Below are 17,035 nucleotides of genomic sequence, written 5' to 3'. Positions count from 1 at the left end.
TCCATGAAAAACACTAGCTAAAAACCAGAAAGTGACCTAGAATACCACTTACAGCGATGCGCCAGCTGGACGAGGGCTCCTAGCTCCAGAGTGGCTGTATACTTGGTGGAACCGGGAGTCAGCATTCTGAAATGAATGAGTAAGCTGGCTGGAAGACCTGCAGCCATGAGGCAGGCTGGGGAAGCCAGGGTTCAGCATTTGGAGACAAGCTGGCTCTTTAAAAAACAAAAGGAGTGGCTTCAGCAGCAATTGTGGGAACCACGCAGTAAAACACAGCAAGAGGAGGCTGGGCTGGCCTCCTGGTGTCTGGCCAGGAAGATAGCCCGCAGCAGATACCCTTGGGTTTGGGGGATTGGAGGGGGGAGCCGGAAGCAGAAAGAAACCCCGCAGCTCGCAGCTGGCCCCCTGGAGGGCTGGATAAACTCCTGCCTGGGGTCGTGCCCACAGCCCAGAGCCCCGCCAGTTGTCCTGGAGTTGGGAAGGAGGAACTGTGTAAGGAGGAAGGGGCTGAGATGCCCCGTTCGGTCATTTTTGCTTCAGGCGGGGAGCGCGCCGCTGCACGGCCCAGCAGCCTGGGGTTTCCCTTGAGGGACGGCACGCACTGGTGACATAGCATGGCATTCCCTCAGCTGAGCTCCTGGAGGAGTGTGGCTGGGAGGGGGGATCCGCTTGGAGAACCCAAGGACGCTATGCCAAGTCCGGTGGTTTGTGGGACAGTGAGAGACAGGGTCTGGGGCTGAACTGAAATGAAGCCTTAGACTCTAGTGGCGGCCTTGAATCTCCGGGATCCTGGGGGATTTGAACACTAGAACTGCCCTTCCTCCCTGGCCACCCATACACACGCCCCACATTCAGGGCGGACAGCTCCAGCAACACACCCAAACTGAGTTCTCCAACTGAACCCACAAGCATCATTTCCCCACACAACGTGGAAACAAGGTTAAGAACTGACTTGAGGGGTATAGGTGACCCACAGAAGCCATCTGCTGGTTAGTTAGAGAAAGTGTACGTCACCAAACTGTGTTCCTGAAGAATTAGATCGATATCCCTTTTTCTCTACAACTTGAAAGAACCCTATCAAGCAAAACAAATGCCAAGAGGCCAAAAACAACAGAAAATCTTAATGCATGTTATAAAACCAGAAGATATGGAGAATCCAACTCCAAACACACAAATCAAGATATCAGAAGAAACACTGTACCTCACACAATTAATCAAAGAACTACAATCGAGGAATGAAAACATGGCAAAGGATTTAAAGGACATCAAGAAGACCATGGCCCAGGATATAACGGACATAAAGAAGACCCTTGAAGAGCATAAAGAAGACATTGCAAGAGTAAATAAAAAAATAGATCTTATGGAAATAAAAGAAACTGTTGGCCAAATTAAAAAGACACTAGATATTCACAATACAAGACTAGAGGAAGCTGAACAACATCTCAGTGTCCTAGAAGCCCACAGAACATAAAATGAAAGAACAAAAGAAACAATGGAGAAAAAAATCAAAAAATCAAAATGGATCTCAGGGAAATGATAGATAAAATAAAACATCCAAACTTAAGACTCATTGCTGTCCCAGAAGGGGAAGAGAAGGATAATAGTCTAGAAAGAGTATTCAAAGAAATTGTTTGGGAAAATTTCCCCAACATTCTACACAATATAAATACACAAAGCATAAATGCCCAGCGAACTCCAAATAGAATAAATCCAAATAAACCCACTACAAGACATATTCTGATCAGACTGTCAAATACTGAAGAGAAGGAGCTAGTTCTGAAAGCAGCAAGAGAAAAGCAATTCACCACATACAAAGGAAACAACATAAGACTAAGCAGTGACTACTCAGTGGCCACCATGGAGGTGAGAAGGCAGTGGCATGACATACTTAAAATTCTGAGAGAGAAAAATTTCCAACCAAGAATACTTTATCCAGCAAAACTCTCCTTCAAATTTGAGGGAGAGCTTAAATTTTTCACAGACAAACAAATGCTGAGAGACTTTGCCAATAAAAGACCTGCCCTACTTCAAATTCTGAGGTGAGCCCTGCTGGCGGAGAGACAGGGAAAGGAGAAAGAGATATAGAGAATTTTAACAGACATATATAGTACCTTACACCCCAAATCACCAGGACACTCACTTTTCTCTAGTGATCACAGATCTTTCTCCAGAAGGGACCATAAGCTGGGACATAAAACAAGCCTCAAGAAATTAAAAAAAAAAAAAAATTGAATATACTCAAAGCACATTCTCCAACCACAATGGAATACAAATAGAAGTCAATAATTTTTGAACTGTAATTCCACTAGTTACTTCCCACATGATATAAAATACACAAACTCTAAGGACAAATCAGTGGTTTTGAACTCAATATAAAATATGTAATTTTAGACAACTATATAAAGGTGGAGGAATGGAGGAGTATAGGAACATAGTTTATGTGTCCTATTGAAGTGAAGGTGTATCAAAGAAAAACAAGATTGATATGGATTTAAGAGGTTAATTTTAAGCCCCACAGTAAACACAAAGAAATTATCAGAGAATATAACCATAGAGATGAAAAGTAGAGTTTGGGTTAAGAGAAATGGGGGAAGGGGCAATGGGGAGTTAAGAAATGAGTGTAGGGTTGCTGTTTGAGGTGAAGGGAAATTTGTAGTAATGGATGGTAGGAAAGAGCATTACAACATTCTAAACGTGATTAATCCCACTAATGAAAGGCTAGGGAGGGGTTGGAATGGGAAGATTTAGGCTGTATATGTTTCCACAACTGAAAAAAAAAAGACAGTCTAACTAGATGACAATTGAATGCTAAGGATGAACTTGGATGGGACTGGAGGATAGAGGACAGGTGGCTCAAAGGGACACAGTTGAGACATAAGGAAAAGGAAATATAGAATGTAAGCTTTGTATCATTGTTGAATCTCTTGTACTTCTTAGCTGCACTTAATGGGATTGCATAAAATAATGTTCTTGTTCATGGGAAGTATATACGTGAATTATAGTGTATGCTCAAGGATGTGTGCAGCTAGCTCTCACATGTTCAGAAGACAGAGCAATAGATGATGGATGATAGGGAGGGAGGGAGGGAGGGAAAGAAATAGCGATGTGACAGCATGTTAAAGTTGGTGGATTGAGCTATCCGGAGAGGGGGGTCAGGGTATGATGGACTTCTGTGTATGGGGCTAGTATTGTTTTTGCAACTGTTCATATAATTTTGAATTTATTTCAAAATAAAAAAATATATATATTGATGATATAAACATAAATATTAAAAATAAAAATAAAATATAGGAAGATTACAGCAGTATTGTTCATAATAGCCCCCCAAATGAAAAAAAAAATGTCCAAAGAATAAATAAATTGTGACATTAATACAATGGTTTATGGTCCATCAAGAAGAATAAATTAAACTACAACTATAAACAACAACATGGATTGCTCTTATAGAGTATAGAATTCCTACAGTGAGACATGAAACAATATATGCTGTGTGATTCCATTTTAATAAAGGATAAAACTTGGAAAAACTAAGCTACATTATTTATAGATGGAGAGGTGGTAAAACTATAAAGCAAAGCAAGAAAATTAGTATCAAAAAAGTCAGAATGGTTGTTCCCTGGAGGGTAAAGTTTGGAGAAAAAGAAGCCTTGACTGGGAAGGGAAATCAAAGTCAGAGTCTCCATGGGAAGATGAGGATATGCTTCAAAGGGAGCCAGAAATGTTTCCTGATCTGGTGTTGGCTGTGTGGATGCTAACTTCATCATGGTTTGGTAATGGATATATAAATATGTATGATTTATGCACCATTCTGTGTCTATATTTTACTTTTTTAAAAACTAAAGAGAACTTAAAAACTGTGATGACTCAATATTTCTTTTAACACCAAACTGATGAGATGGCTGATGTCTTGAAAACAAGTTGAATAGTATTATTCAAACAACTGCCACATTTTCTACCTCTTTTTACCCTTTGCAGATAGAGCTCTTGAGTATTTTGGTCTCCAGGTCAGCATTATCCAACAACTTAATTTTACATGAGTTTCTGTATGGCTAGAAAACTCATTTATCATTGTGATCGTGTTGCAGAGAATTAAAGAAATATTGAACATTCACTAAGCAGACATGTAGAGCCCAGCAAGTCACAGTACAGAGTGACAATCAAGTAAAGAAATGTAACCCACATTTAAGTTTGTTTCTTAGCTCTGTAAAACTATAAGGCAAATTTCCAAAGTACTGTCTTTCAGCTTACCCATCAGAGCTTCTTCCAGCTGTGCCTCTCCTCAAATTATGCTGTCACTTCTCAACTCATTAGCTCAAGGACACAGTAAATAAGTCATCACCTTTCACTGATTTTTCTCAAGGGGGAAGTGTGTCATTCCCTTTGGCTTGTGAATCTCTCTGTCTTATACATCCTTAAAGTTCTTGTCATTTTTTTTCTTTCAATTATAGAATTACGATTAACAAATCAAGGCAGACAAATAAATATTTCCGTAAGGGTTTCAACTATCTCAAATAACTTTCTCATCACTACACTGCATGCCAATACTAAGTATACTAACTCTTAATAGGTAATTGTTTGGAGGATATTAAGAAGACATTCACCCCAATCAAAATCCCCTCTAATAACCTACAAAGGGATTTTTCTATGTGATATTGGAAGGTAGCAAAGCTTAGAATTTCTCATGGTTGAGTATTTAGATCACAACTACGTTTGAAACTGCTACTAGCACCTATGCTTACATTTGTCTTATGTTCTTGTTGATTAACTGGAATACAACTGAGCATCCACACAGGAAAATGTTTGGGAATGTTTGTGGTGTCAAAATTACGGTGAGGAGGTGCTATAGGATGCTAATTATCCTGAAATCTCCCAGAATGTCCTGCATAGCAAATTCCCCCACCCCAAATTCTAATTCACTGTGTCTCTTTCAGTTATGATTGCCTGGCAATAGAGGAGAAGACTGAGGTATTAATTTAAGGAAAAAATACTATATACTTGTTTGACAAACAAGTTAACCTAGCACCTTCAGGCCATAGGTTAAACTTAATTATTTGCTTTTCATGTCCATATCCTTCAAATTTCAACTCAAGTTCTACTCCTTTATCACAGGTCCAATCAAAAGAGTTCATCTATTTGTTCTCTTGCTTCTCTGATCTCCCTGAGATTTGTATCTCATAATACTTCATTTGTTCATTCCTTATATACTAGTTCATTCTCTAATTGTTTCATATGTGTAAAGGTTGTCTACTCCAAACTTGAGTGATGTGAAACAAAGAATTGTGTCTCACAATTTTTATGTATAATTTTATCTGGACTTCTTTCAAGAATCTTAGAACTGGCAGCCTTTTATCATATAGTTATTTTTATAATTGTCTCATCTTTCCTTGAGGGCTTGATTTATGTATGTTTTACATTTCATTCCCATTCTTAGCACAGTAGCTGGCAGAAGCAAATAACAAAAATGTATTCCAATAAATATTTGTTAAATGAATGGATATCTTCCAGGGTTCCAGCAATGTCGCCCTTCTCCATACACAAGAGAATGATGGAATGGTGGGAAGGAGACAGGATACCATGTTCCACATCATCTGGGTATTGGGAGCCCATGGCACTTGAAAACAGGGACAGTGCTAGATGATTGTTATAGCGAGTCATCCTAGTGAGGACTAAGAAGACCTTTCAACTCCAGAGTTACTGGGAGAAATGGAGTAGTTAAGCCTGGTCTATTTAATTCAAGAGATAGCCAAAATTTCCTGGCAACTTTCGTAACTATTATTTGTAATACACCTGTTCCAGTCACTATGACAAAAGGCTACAAAGTGGTCTGCTAACTTATTTCTCTAATCGAGTCACTTCTGCTACCCTAGGTCCTTCCTGGTGGCATCTTCAGAGCCCTGGATTAAGGACCACGTCTCTTCCTTTCCCTGATAAAGGGTCTTCTCTAGAGTCTTGGAAACCCTCTTGCCTTGCTTCAAAGCTTAATGCAATGCCTTTACAGGGCCATTGAAAGGACACTAACCTATAACACTAGCTCTTACAATGCTTAGAACAGCACTGATCACAGAAGAGGTTTTCACTTAACAGCCAATTTCTCATTGTTAACCCAAAGAACTTTACTTAGCAATTACCTGTCTGCCAGTTATTATTTCATTATTAACCAAAAATTATCATGAATTGTAATCACACACATATAGACAAACTAAGCTTAAAGTAGCATATTTGGGATCAAAAACACAATGGAAATACAAATAGTGGTGAAGATTCACCTCAGGGAGGGGGAAAAAAACCTCAGAATCATAATAAACAACTAGTCCAAAATGAACAGCAATGTGGGACATCAAGCTTTTTCAATAGTATAGCAAGAGGGTGTCTTACCAAAAAAAAGAGTATTTGAACCAGGATTTTTACCCAGTTTCTTAACTATGTAACTCTGTCCCTTGGACATCATAGGACCTCATCCTACTGATTGCCAATTCTCACCTATCTCCTGTCCCTTTATTCCTTATCACTATATTGATCAAATCTACTCTTGATCTTCTTACCCCTTGACCACCCCCTTCAACTTCCCAACAATGGCATGGCCACTGCAAATTATCAGTTTCAAGAAGAGACCCTCTGTATTCATCTTAAAGTTAGCTTCATAAAGTTCCAGTGTGTACCCTCTAGTCATACAATTTTGTGAAAAATAGCATGCCTTTTTTTAAACACCATCTTTCATAATTCCAAACTGGAGTCATATTTGTTAAATATGTCCAGTCACCATTCTCATCATTAGTTTTTGCTCTTCTTTGCTTGTTTTTCAATCAATTATACCAGACACAGGGACTTTGTGTTATCCATCTTTGTGTCCTCATTGTCTGGCATTCTACCTGGTACATAGTAGGTGCTAAAATATTGAATACAGCTCAACCTTGGATATGACATACTGTTTTCAGAATCAGCTTTAAAACTGATAATTGACACAATGGAATCTAAAATTTTAAATTATATTTCAGATGTATTTTTTCTTTCTCTAAATGCAATACCTAATACTTCCGCTAGATTTCTACAACTATAGTCTTATGTAACCCTTCTGTACATTTAAATTCACAAGCTTGGGATTTTACCATATTATGGTAACATAGACTTTATAGTATACCCTTTTATCCCCCAGGCAATCAGATGTAAGTTAAACAAGAATATCCACAGACAAAAATAATAGTATGGAAAGAAGCACCGTCTTATATTTACCATTTTTGTCTTGACATTATACCAAATGTCTGAATTAAACAAAAAACTGTCCTAATCATATGATAAATTTATTTTAAAAGACAATGAAAAATGTACCAGGTAAACCTAGCTAAAATTGTATTTTAAAGACTAAAGATTCTCCCACATTCATTGGCTCACCAATGCTCTCAAGCATTTTTTAAAACAAATGAAGTACTAAGAGCTTTTCCTTTCATTTTCTTTCCCCCAACATTTCATAATCTGTGTCTAAGAGAAGAGAAATGATGTAGCAAATGAGTAGCAAGAATAAAACCAGTTTATCATAATGAGTTCTAGCCTTACACTCTGAATAAAACCAACTTTTTCCTGTAAAGGGCAGCTTCCTTAACGTACATTATTATCCTTGTCCTTACGTTAAAAGATTGTATGTTTAACTTGTTTAAATGAAGACCACATACCCTCACCTTGGCCACAGATACCTCATTAGAAAATACCCAAACTGTATGTATATATAAATGTAATATTGAAAGTACCTGATTAAGTGAAATGGACTCTGTGGTTTATAAGGAGACAGCTCATTTACATACCAAAGGATCTCTCAAAACTGTAAATTCCTTGGGCCTTTGACAGTTTGACTTCAGGCAAGGAGACACAGAGATGTTTGATGTTTAGAGAGCATGAAGTGAATAGAGAAAAGCAGGGCTTTGTGCTTCACACATTTGTCAAGGATATTTTTTTAACTTCCTTTGAAGCAGAAGATATCTTTTGGACCAGGAAGTTCATTTATCACTGTATAACCCTTACTTGGGGTGATACATGTTTAAGTGAGGCTCAAATAAGCACATCCTATCAGAAACTGTGCATGTCACTCAAATTACCCGAAGCAAATTAGAATTGGAAAGAGCAAAACCTTAACTTTGATAGACCTTCCTAGAGTTTTAAGTTGAATGGAGTCTGAACTCCATAAACTCAGATTAACCATATATGTTAATGTGTAGTTGCCAAATAAAGGTTTTTCCCTACTTTTCTCTTTTTAAGCATGTTACTGTAGATAATAGGCATTTTTTGTTATAGTAAGCATGTTCCCAAAAGTTTTCTTTTTATTTGAAGGAAGAAAATAAAAATGTTTTAATACTAATTTTAATTTCCAACCAAGCATAACTGTAAAACTAAAAGCGCAACAAGAAAATTTTAACCACCTATGTATTCTCTTTTCAAATTGATATGTTCAACCCAAAGGTCAATGTGGATGATTTTAAAATTGCTTAGTTGCACTGTTTTACGTTTCCCTCATATTAAATATTGTTAACTGATTAAAAATTAATTCAAACAGCATTGGAAGCTGTAAGTCTCTGAGGATTCCTAAGCCTTTTAGTATAATAGCTGAATAGCCCCAATTCATTTTTGCATTGTAAAAGTAGCATTATTTTTAAATTGCAGTCACAATGATGACCAAACATAAATAGAAAAAAAAAATTAAGAATGATTTAAGCCGATAAACAGAACATGTTCCGTGGTACTGTGTACTTAAGTGGTGAGGGGAAAATAAGAGTCATTATTACAATAATAGCAAAGCAGTTGTTTTTTTTTTTTTAAAAAAAAAAGCTTCTTGGTGAAATCCAGCTAGGACTGGCACTACTAATGTATATTTTCTGTTTGCTTTCACTGCAGATTTTCCATCATAGTTGGTTTCTTAAACTAAAGAACACAAACTTAATTTACCAACTAGAACAGTCTTGCAAAAAGTTGAAAAACAAATCCCTTGGCTGTTTTATTCACAATTAACCAAAGATTCCCCCAATAGTTCATGGCCCCTCCTATGAAACCCTTAACCTAACATGGGCTGCCTATGGTTATGCAATGGAGCTAATGATTGAACCCAGATTTTTGGCTTAAAACTCCTCACATTTTCTACTCTATCACACTACGTTTAACTATTTTAATGCTTAGCTCTGCTTTCCTTTTTTTGCTCTGATTTTCAATGAATTATACCTTGCTGCTTTTCACAATCTGCTTTTGTTCTCTCTAAATCCAACTTGAATGGGAAAGAAGATAGAGAAGCTTTAGAGTCAGCTCAGTTGGGTTTATGTGATATGGCCTTTCAGTCTTTCAGTTTTCAGTGATATTTAAGAGACATTCCTGCGAGATCTTGGCATGTAACATCCTGTCAATAAGCATGATACTTCTTGTTTAGAACTATTTTTTCTTGCAACATATTGACTTCTTAGGTGTTAAAATCCTTCTCAGGTTTTCATATGAACCATCTCAAAAAGTAATCTGTTGCTATTTAATGTCTCTAACATCACTAATAATTTTGAAAAACGACACTGAACTAATCTGCAGATACCATATTATAATGAATATATTTTTAAACAATTTTTTCCTAGGCTCCTGTTACAAATTAAAGTACATTTCCAGACCCCTTTGCCTAATACAAGCACATCCAGAATCCTTTTCAATAACAAGAGACTGTTCCTTTAGAAAGTAATTTGCACCTATAATAAAGTTGGTAGCCAGTGGATTTGTTGGAAAAGTAAATTCTTATTAAAAGTTATTCAGTATACTAAAAACATCAGCTCTGTGGGATTTTTTTCTTAATCCTTTATTATGGAGAAGTTTGACTATACATAAAAGTAAAATAGTATGAAATCCACATATCCATCATTAGCCCCAACATAATCAATTCATGGGCAACCCTGACCCAAACATACCCCATCTACTTTCCTTTCTGGAGTATTACTTAGAAGGAAGTTTCAAACAGTATGCCATTTCATCCATAAATATTTGAACATGTATCTACAAACAATAAGTAGTTTTAAATTTTAAGCACAATATGGTTATCCTACTAAAATATAATAATAATTCATTAATATCATTTAACATCAAGAGTGTGAAAAATTTCCAATTATTTCATTGGCTTTTTTTAAAGGTTTGTTTGAATCATGACCCAATTACTCTACACATCGTGATGGGTTGCTCTTTCTCTTAAGTTTCTTTAAATCTATAGTTTCCCTTGGCATCTATTTTAGTTCTAATACCTTGTTTAAAGGAACTGAGCTGGTTTTACTGGTGAAGTTCTCATAGACTAGATTTTGCTGACTGCATCCCTGTGGGGCAGTTTTTAATATGCTCCTCTGTCCTATATTTCTTGAAAATTGGAGGCTGTGTTCTTTTCCTTTCTTTATTTTTGTTTTTCTTTTTCACCATCTCTTTTTGTTTCTTCTTTCCTTTTTTTTTCCCCTATCATTCAGAATTGTTAGTTGTAGCTATCATTTTAGTGGCTGGTTAGGGGTTAGGTCTTGCCTTATATTTTGCCAACAGTTTGCTTTTTTGTGGCTTCCAGACTTCCATCCCTGCTGCTTCACATTGCCCTCTAGGGCTACATAACGGAAAAAATCTAATCTTGTACGTAAATGACCTGGACATAAATCTTTTCATCTAATGTGTCACTCCTCATTGTGGTTCTTCTCCTCTGAATATAATTTTTTAATGTATTCTGGAACTAAAAATGATATTCTTTGTGTCAACTATTGCCTTCCTTTATCAGAACATAATCTGGAAATGCATCTCTAATCAGGACAGAGTAGCCATTCTTGGTTTATGTTCAATCAACTCTGATATGTAGACTAGATCTTCTCTTAATCTTGCCATGTGTTGCTCTAGGTGATGTAACTCATTGCCCTAGTTGTTGTGGTAGGTTGAATTATGTACTCCAGAAAGAAACATGTTTTTAATCTCAATCCATTCCTGTTGGTATGAGTTCGTTGTAAAGGTCCTACTTACAGGACCGTTTGAAGATGTTATTTTTAGTTAAAGTGTTGCCCAACTGAATGAGGTTCAGCTTTAATCCAGGTTATTGGAGTCCTTTATAAACTGAATGGAATTCAGGCACAGACAGAGAAAGCCATAGGGAGGGAAAGAAGCTGGAATTCAAAAGAATATAGAAGATAAAGGAGAGGACATTTCCATGTGCACTGCCATGTGACAGAAAAGCCAAGGACTCAGAGATCTCAGGCAGCCAGACCCAGAATGCCACAGGCTTTTGGGGGAAAGAATCACCTTGCTGACATGTTGCCTTTGGACTTCTCCTAGCATCAAAACCGTGAGCCAATAAATTCCTGTTCAAGCCAACCTATAATATAGTATTTGTTTTAATAGCCAGGAAACTAAGACAGTTTCAAATAATGCTGCTGTGAATTCTTAATAATCGTTTTTCTTGGCAGCGATAATGGGTGCCCGTATCCTGCAGTGTCTGTTGGAAAAATGTGTGAAATAAACTCCAATTTTGCTCTAAATTTTAACAGCCAAATCCTCTCATAGGTTTGATTGCTACAGAAGCAGTAAATTGTGGTCCTACTAACAGCAAGGAAAGAATTCTACTAGTACAATATACCTTTTCCTGAACCCTGAAAATTCAATGAGAACAGCATGCAATGAGTTGGCTTAAACAATGGGAATTTGGTGGCTCACAGTTTTGAGGCTAGAAGATGTCCAAATCAAGGTATCATCAAGGCAATGATTTCTCCAAGAAGAATGTAACATTCTGGGGCTGGCTGCTAGCGATCTTTAATCCTTGCCTCTTCTGTCAAATGGCAGTACACATGGTGGCCTCTCCTGGATTCCCCCTTCTCTCACAGGTTCCATTGTCCTTCAGCTTCTGGCTGCTCCCTCCGGCTTTCTCTCTATATATGGCCTTCCCTATAAAGCCTTCAGCAATAGAATAAAACCCATCCTGAGTCAGTCAGGCCACAATCTAACCGAAGTAACCTCATGAAAAGGTCCTACTTGCAATAGGTTCATATCCACAAGAACAGATTTTGTTTAAGAACATGTTTTTCTAGGGAACATAGCTCCAAATCACCACACACCTCTTCTAACTTTTCAAATAAGCATTTCTTTTTAAAAATGTCTTTTAGTAAATGGTATGTGAATTATATATAGGATCTCTACCAAATTGAATTCATTACAAAAAAATCAATATTTTCCTAGATTTTCAAGGTCCTTTGATCCAGAAAACACAATAATATAAATATTCTTATAAAGTAATTTAACTGCATGTTAGTGAACAATGTGAAAATATTAGATACATTAATTGTTTTAAAAGTCTCCACCATTTCCCATGAGGCTATTAAGAATTAACTAAATTTTGCTTCATTATCAAAATTGTTCAGAAGGTAGTTTTGCATAATGAAATAAACTGTCAAATAGATGCTGAAACTGGTGGTTGAAAGTTCATGTGAATTTCAAAAGGGGGAGCCAACCTCGGTACTTGTCAGGAAAATACCAGGCTTCTGGAAGGAAGGTAGAGGATATTTACAGCCCTAAACCTGAGTGTTGTTTGAGTCTAATCCAATCTGGGTCCTGACTAGTTTAATCAACCCAGTGCAGCATGGGCCAAACCAGGACCAGGGACTCTGGGTCAGCCTCTGAATTGACAACAGGCTAATTATCAGTCTCACAAGGCAAGAGGAAATGTCAAATACTGCTTTGGGATCAGAGGTCTAGAAATGGATCCAGCTGTACCACACAGAGCTTTGTGAATTTAGGCAAATCACTTGGCCTTCTAAACCTCCAGTTCTTATTCTATAACTAGGAACAATAAGAATATTTACCGCATTTGGTTGCGGATTAAATGAGCATATTACAAGCTGACTCTAGTACTTAAAATTTAATGTCTTCTCAATAAATGTGAGTTACTGTTATCATCATTGTAATTATTATCTGTATTAATTTATCATGGCCAGAATCAAAGGTGCCATTTCCCTAACATTCTTGGGGTTCAACTTGTCCTAGTTGTAGCATCTGGAAGGCAATCCATATTTAGCATTATTTCCCTTCTTCCTTTAGATGATGTAAACCTTCTTGGAATACTGAGTGGAAATCTATGTGAGCGGCACAGGTTTATAGATGTGCCATGCTCTATAGATGCAAAAGCAGTGGGATAAACCACAAAAGAAATGAATTATATCCTCAGACCTGCCCTAATTAATGATCATGGAACAGCATATAATCAATATGATATAATCCAACACAAATTTAGGTGAAGACATTGAAGTAGAGCCTTCTAAGGTGCTCCTCTAGCTCTAACTTAAAAAAAAAAAAAAATTTTTTTAAATATTCAATCTGGTTGCATGACTTTTGATAAATGGATGGGAAGTTCAATCAGTAGATGCTGTGAGACAACTGACAGGGTGCTTACATTTCAGTAATATGTCCAAAAGTGATGGCAAATAAACATAGCAGAAGAGAGAAAGAATATTCCAGGCTGTGGAAATAGCCTGTACCAAGACATGGGAAGACTGAAGGAAGGCTCAAGTGGCTGAAGGGGAAAAAAGTGAAAAGAATCATGAAGACAAAATTAAAAGTGTATAGTTGAGCAGTGCACAAGAAATTTGGGGATAACTACAGAGAATGACTATGATGCTAACATCAATATGTAAGGTCATTTGAGTTGGCAGTCTATTTGTTATTTGAGAAACATCATTAATAAAATCATACCAAAAAATGGAAAAAGCTGGTAACTGGCACTCAGATGACCTAGATCCTATTTTCTGTTAAGACCACAGAACAGGAAATGACCATTACCCATGATAGACAGTGTTTTTTACATTTTTTGTTATTAATTCAGTTATTTTTCAGGGGAAAGTCCTCCAAGATTACCAATAGGACCAGACAGAAACAAAAATTCTATATCAAAAACAGGAATTCTCTTGCAGAAAGTTTTATGAACCAAGTACAAAGGTACAACAGAGCATAAGCCACATCAAGCCAAAAATGTTTTGGCCAACTAAACTTCTGAATCAGCTGGTAGGCCATGACCTGTGTAGAGGTTGAGAAAAATACTCATAGGTATCCTAATAACTTGTGCAACGCTAGGCAAGAAGTTTTTATAGATAGCACCCTTTAAGTCAAACTAAAGGTAACATGACACAGAATAACCATGGAATAGGAAAAAATTCAGTTTATATTTAGTTAGAGAATTCTGAACTAAAATTGGTAAAGAGCAAACCTGGTATCTACTTACAGCAAAGAAAAAAAAAAAAACCACAAACTAGTTTTAAGAAACCTGGCTTCAAATCTTGGCAATGTTGTGGCCTTGAGCAAATCACTCAACATCTGAGTTACAGTTTCTTTTTCTGCAAAATGGAGATAATAATGCCTAATTCAGAGACTTGTGTGAAGCCTACATAACAAATACATATAAAATCCTGAGCAAAATACCTGGCCCGTTGACAGCAGCTAAGTAATTTTTTAAGTTAATTTGGGGTGTTAGACTAAATTTCTCAGTGAAGGTACAAGTAAGAAAATTCTCCTGATGAATATTGACTAAAAAATCTCCAACTCTACCATCACTGTGTCCATACTAATGTCTTACCAAGGAGCCTAAAACCAATCCTGTATTTTATGCATTGGTTGTTCTGTAAAGACAACTTCCCTATTAAGAGGGGGAAAGAAACACAAAAAAACCACTGTCACGGCACTCAACTTGGAAGCTGTCAGGAACACCACCTGTCTGATTTTCTTACAGCTGTCAGAAGCAAATTTTAGATCCACCTCCCCAACTTTTACCCCAACTGGAACCAGAATGTGTCTCTATTCAAAATGCTTTCATTTTTTCCAAGGGTCCTTTTCTTCAAAGAAATATATATACTTGAAAAATAATAAGTACCATGGACAAATAATAAAAATTATATGTTATGGCAAGTGTCTTTTCAAAGTAAGCTATGAAACAGAAAATATTTCTTTTGATATAAAAGAATTCACCATTAAGGGAAAAGAAAAGTGAGTTTGTTAGAAGAATCAGAGAATTCTAACATTTAATTGCCTTATTGTAAAAGCATGTTGATCTGCAATGATTCTGTGGAATTCCTCTTTAGGCTCTGAATTTCCACCAATAGTAATATATATATAAATTTTGTGGGAGCATTTATACCTTAAATTATATAAAATATTATATGTGTGTGTGTGTGTACATATTTATACACTCTGGGAAAAAAGGAAAAACAAATTTAAGATCTCCATTTAAAATATCATCATAAAGCAAAAACGCTCAGAAATCATTTTTTTAGTTTAAAGTTAAATATAATATTTTAAGATCATCACGGTCTCCATCCTTACAAGCCTTGCAATCTTTGCTAGGTAAGTTTTCAGGCATAATGTTGCCTGACCATAGCTATTTATAGAGGTGCTGGTGACAACTGTTAACTGTGGGGCCTTTGGCAAAGCAAAGAATGGTTTTCACATGCAAAATTTTACCAAGAAACCTTCTCTCACTCCCACAACACATCGATCTGTCAGCTTAGCCTCTCAGCTCCCAAATCCACTGCTCCAAAGCCTGTATGGTCTCATGCACATGGCAATGACCTGAAAAAAACATTGCGAACTGACACAGTGACTGTCAAGAAGGTTGTCAATTTACACATATTGCTTCCCTAGTCGATACTATCAGCAAATGGTAGCAATACCTTCAGCAGTGATCTCAGTCATAGTGATCTTCGAACGTCAGGTCAGGTGACAAGTTCCAGTTAAGTGGCACTTTGCAGAATACTTTAGGATTCGAGAACTCTGGTAGGGGGCTCTGTGTTGACACGGGAAGGCTTTTCGTTTTCCTGGCTGTTTCTGCTGCTTCTTTGTTGTCCTGTTGAACTTTGCCTCTTCTCCGCAGAGTTCTCCCCCTGGAAACAACCTGAGCCCTTTCCAAGCAGCACTTGTGGCTCAGGCTGAAGTATCAGCTTCCTATAAAAATAGCCTCATCTCCCTAGGACTCTTCAGCACTTTGTTTTCTGTTTTTTTTTTTTTTTTTTTTTCTTTTGGCACTCTAAGGGAACACACACACATAACCACACGCATACACCAGCTCTCTAGCCCCAAAGAGATAGGCAAAAATAAATAAATAAATTAAGGCAATGGAACTGAAAAGCACTGTCTAAGCCCCCACAGCTTCCCTAAGATAATTACAGATCTTGGGGTCTGTGTCAGAAAACATGAAATAAAGAGTTGAAAGTAATCTTATCCTTGATAGCTCAGATGTATTCTTAGTGCTGTTACTGCTGGGTACATTCCTCCTTCCCTTATTTGGTTTGGGGAGGGTCCTATAATGTCTGCCAGAGCAAGGGGGGAGGTAGTCTTAAGTAATTTTCTCCCATTTGATTCTCTTTTAGTCCAAATCCACTTAGCAAGTGCACTTATTTTTACACGCTACACTTAAAATTGCAACTATTAAATCCTGGAGCTTCCTTCTAAAACAGTCATTTTGTAGGAGATAAAGATTTTCCAAACACTGACCGATGAGAAATATGTGGCATGATGCTATTTTATGACGCTTGAGAACCAATGAATTACTGGCTTTTTTATTCTTTAGTATCTTACTGAGAACAAAATGTCTGGATTTATCCATGCAGTAAAAGAAAGGAATGGTGATATAAAAGTTCGAAATCCACACGCAACATTTTAGTAAAAGATTTCAACTTTTACCTACCTCAACTTAGAAAAAAATAAAAAAAGGAACACAGCAGCTAACAATTACCCAAACTGGCTGATTAGCATTTCACCTTCCCACTCTTACACAGGTGTTAATGAACAGAGAAATATTTAATAGTTGGTGGTTGGAAGGAAAAGGAGAACCAAAGGGCATCGATAGTCACAAACTCTAGCCAATCCTTGAAATAATCAAGGGTTGACTGCTCTTATCTTTTATTTTATTCTCATATTCAACCTAAGAAGTTCTTTTGGTTTAATCTTTCAGCTTTAACTTAACTACCTTTTGTTATCAGAACCTCTTGAATTAGTATGGTACTTCATAAATCATAGCAGAGACACATTTTTT

The 17,035-nt window shown here is 36.9% G+C and overlaps 1 protein-coding gene across 1 annotated transcript in view; it reads right to left on the bottom strand.

Moving 5' to 3' along the window:
• LOC119540064 (triadin-like) overlaps positions 1-15,935 on the bottom strand; it is a 134,386-nt gene extending 118,451 nt beyond the window's left edge. The window contains exon 1 of the mRNA XM_037844070.1: positions 15,675-15,935. Coding sequence (XP_037699998.1) covers positions 15,675-15,696 — 22 coding nt within the window. The 5' untranslated portion in view covers positions 15,697-15,935. The remainder of the gene's footprint in view (positions 1-15,674) is intronic.
• Between the last annotated feature and the right edge of the window lie 1,100 nt (positions 15,936-17,035).

Source organism: Choloepus didactylus, chromosome 7 (genome assembly GCF_015220235.1).
Source record: "Choloepus didactylus isolate mChoDid1 chromosome 7, mChoDid1.pri, whole genome shotgun sequence".
NCBI classification, from domain to species: Eukaryota; Metazoa; Chordata; class Mammalia; order Pilosa; family Megalonychidae; genus Choloepus; species Choloepus didactylus.
This window is presented reverse-complemented; position numbering and strand designations above follow the sequence as displayed.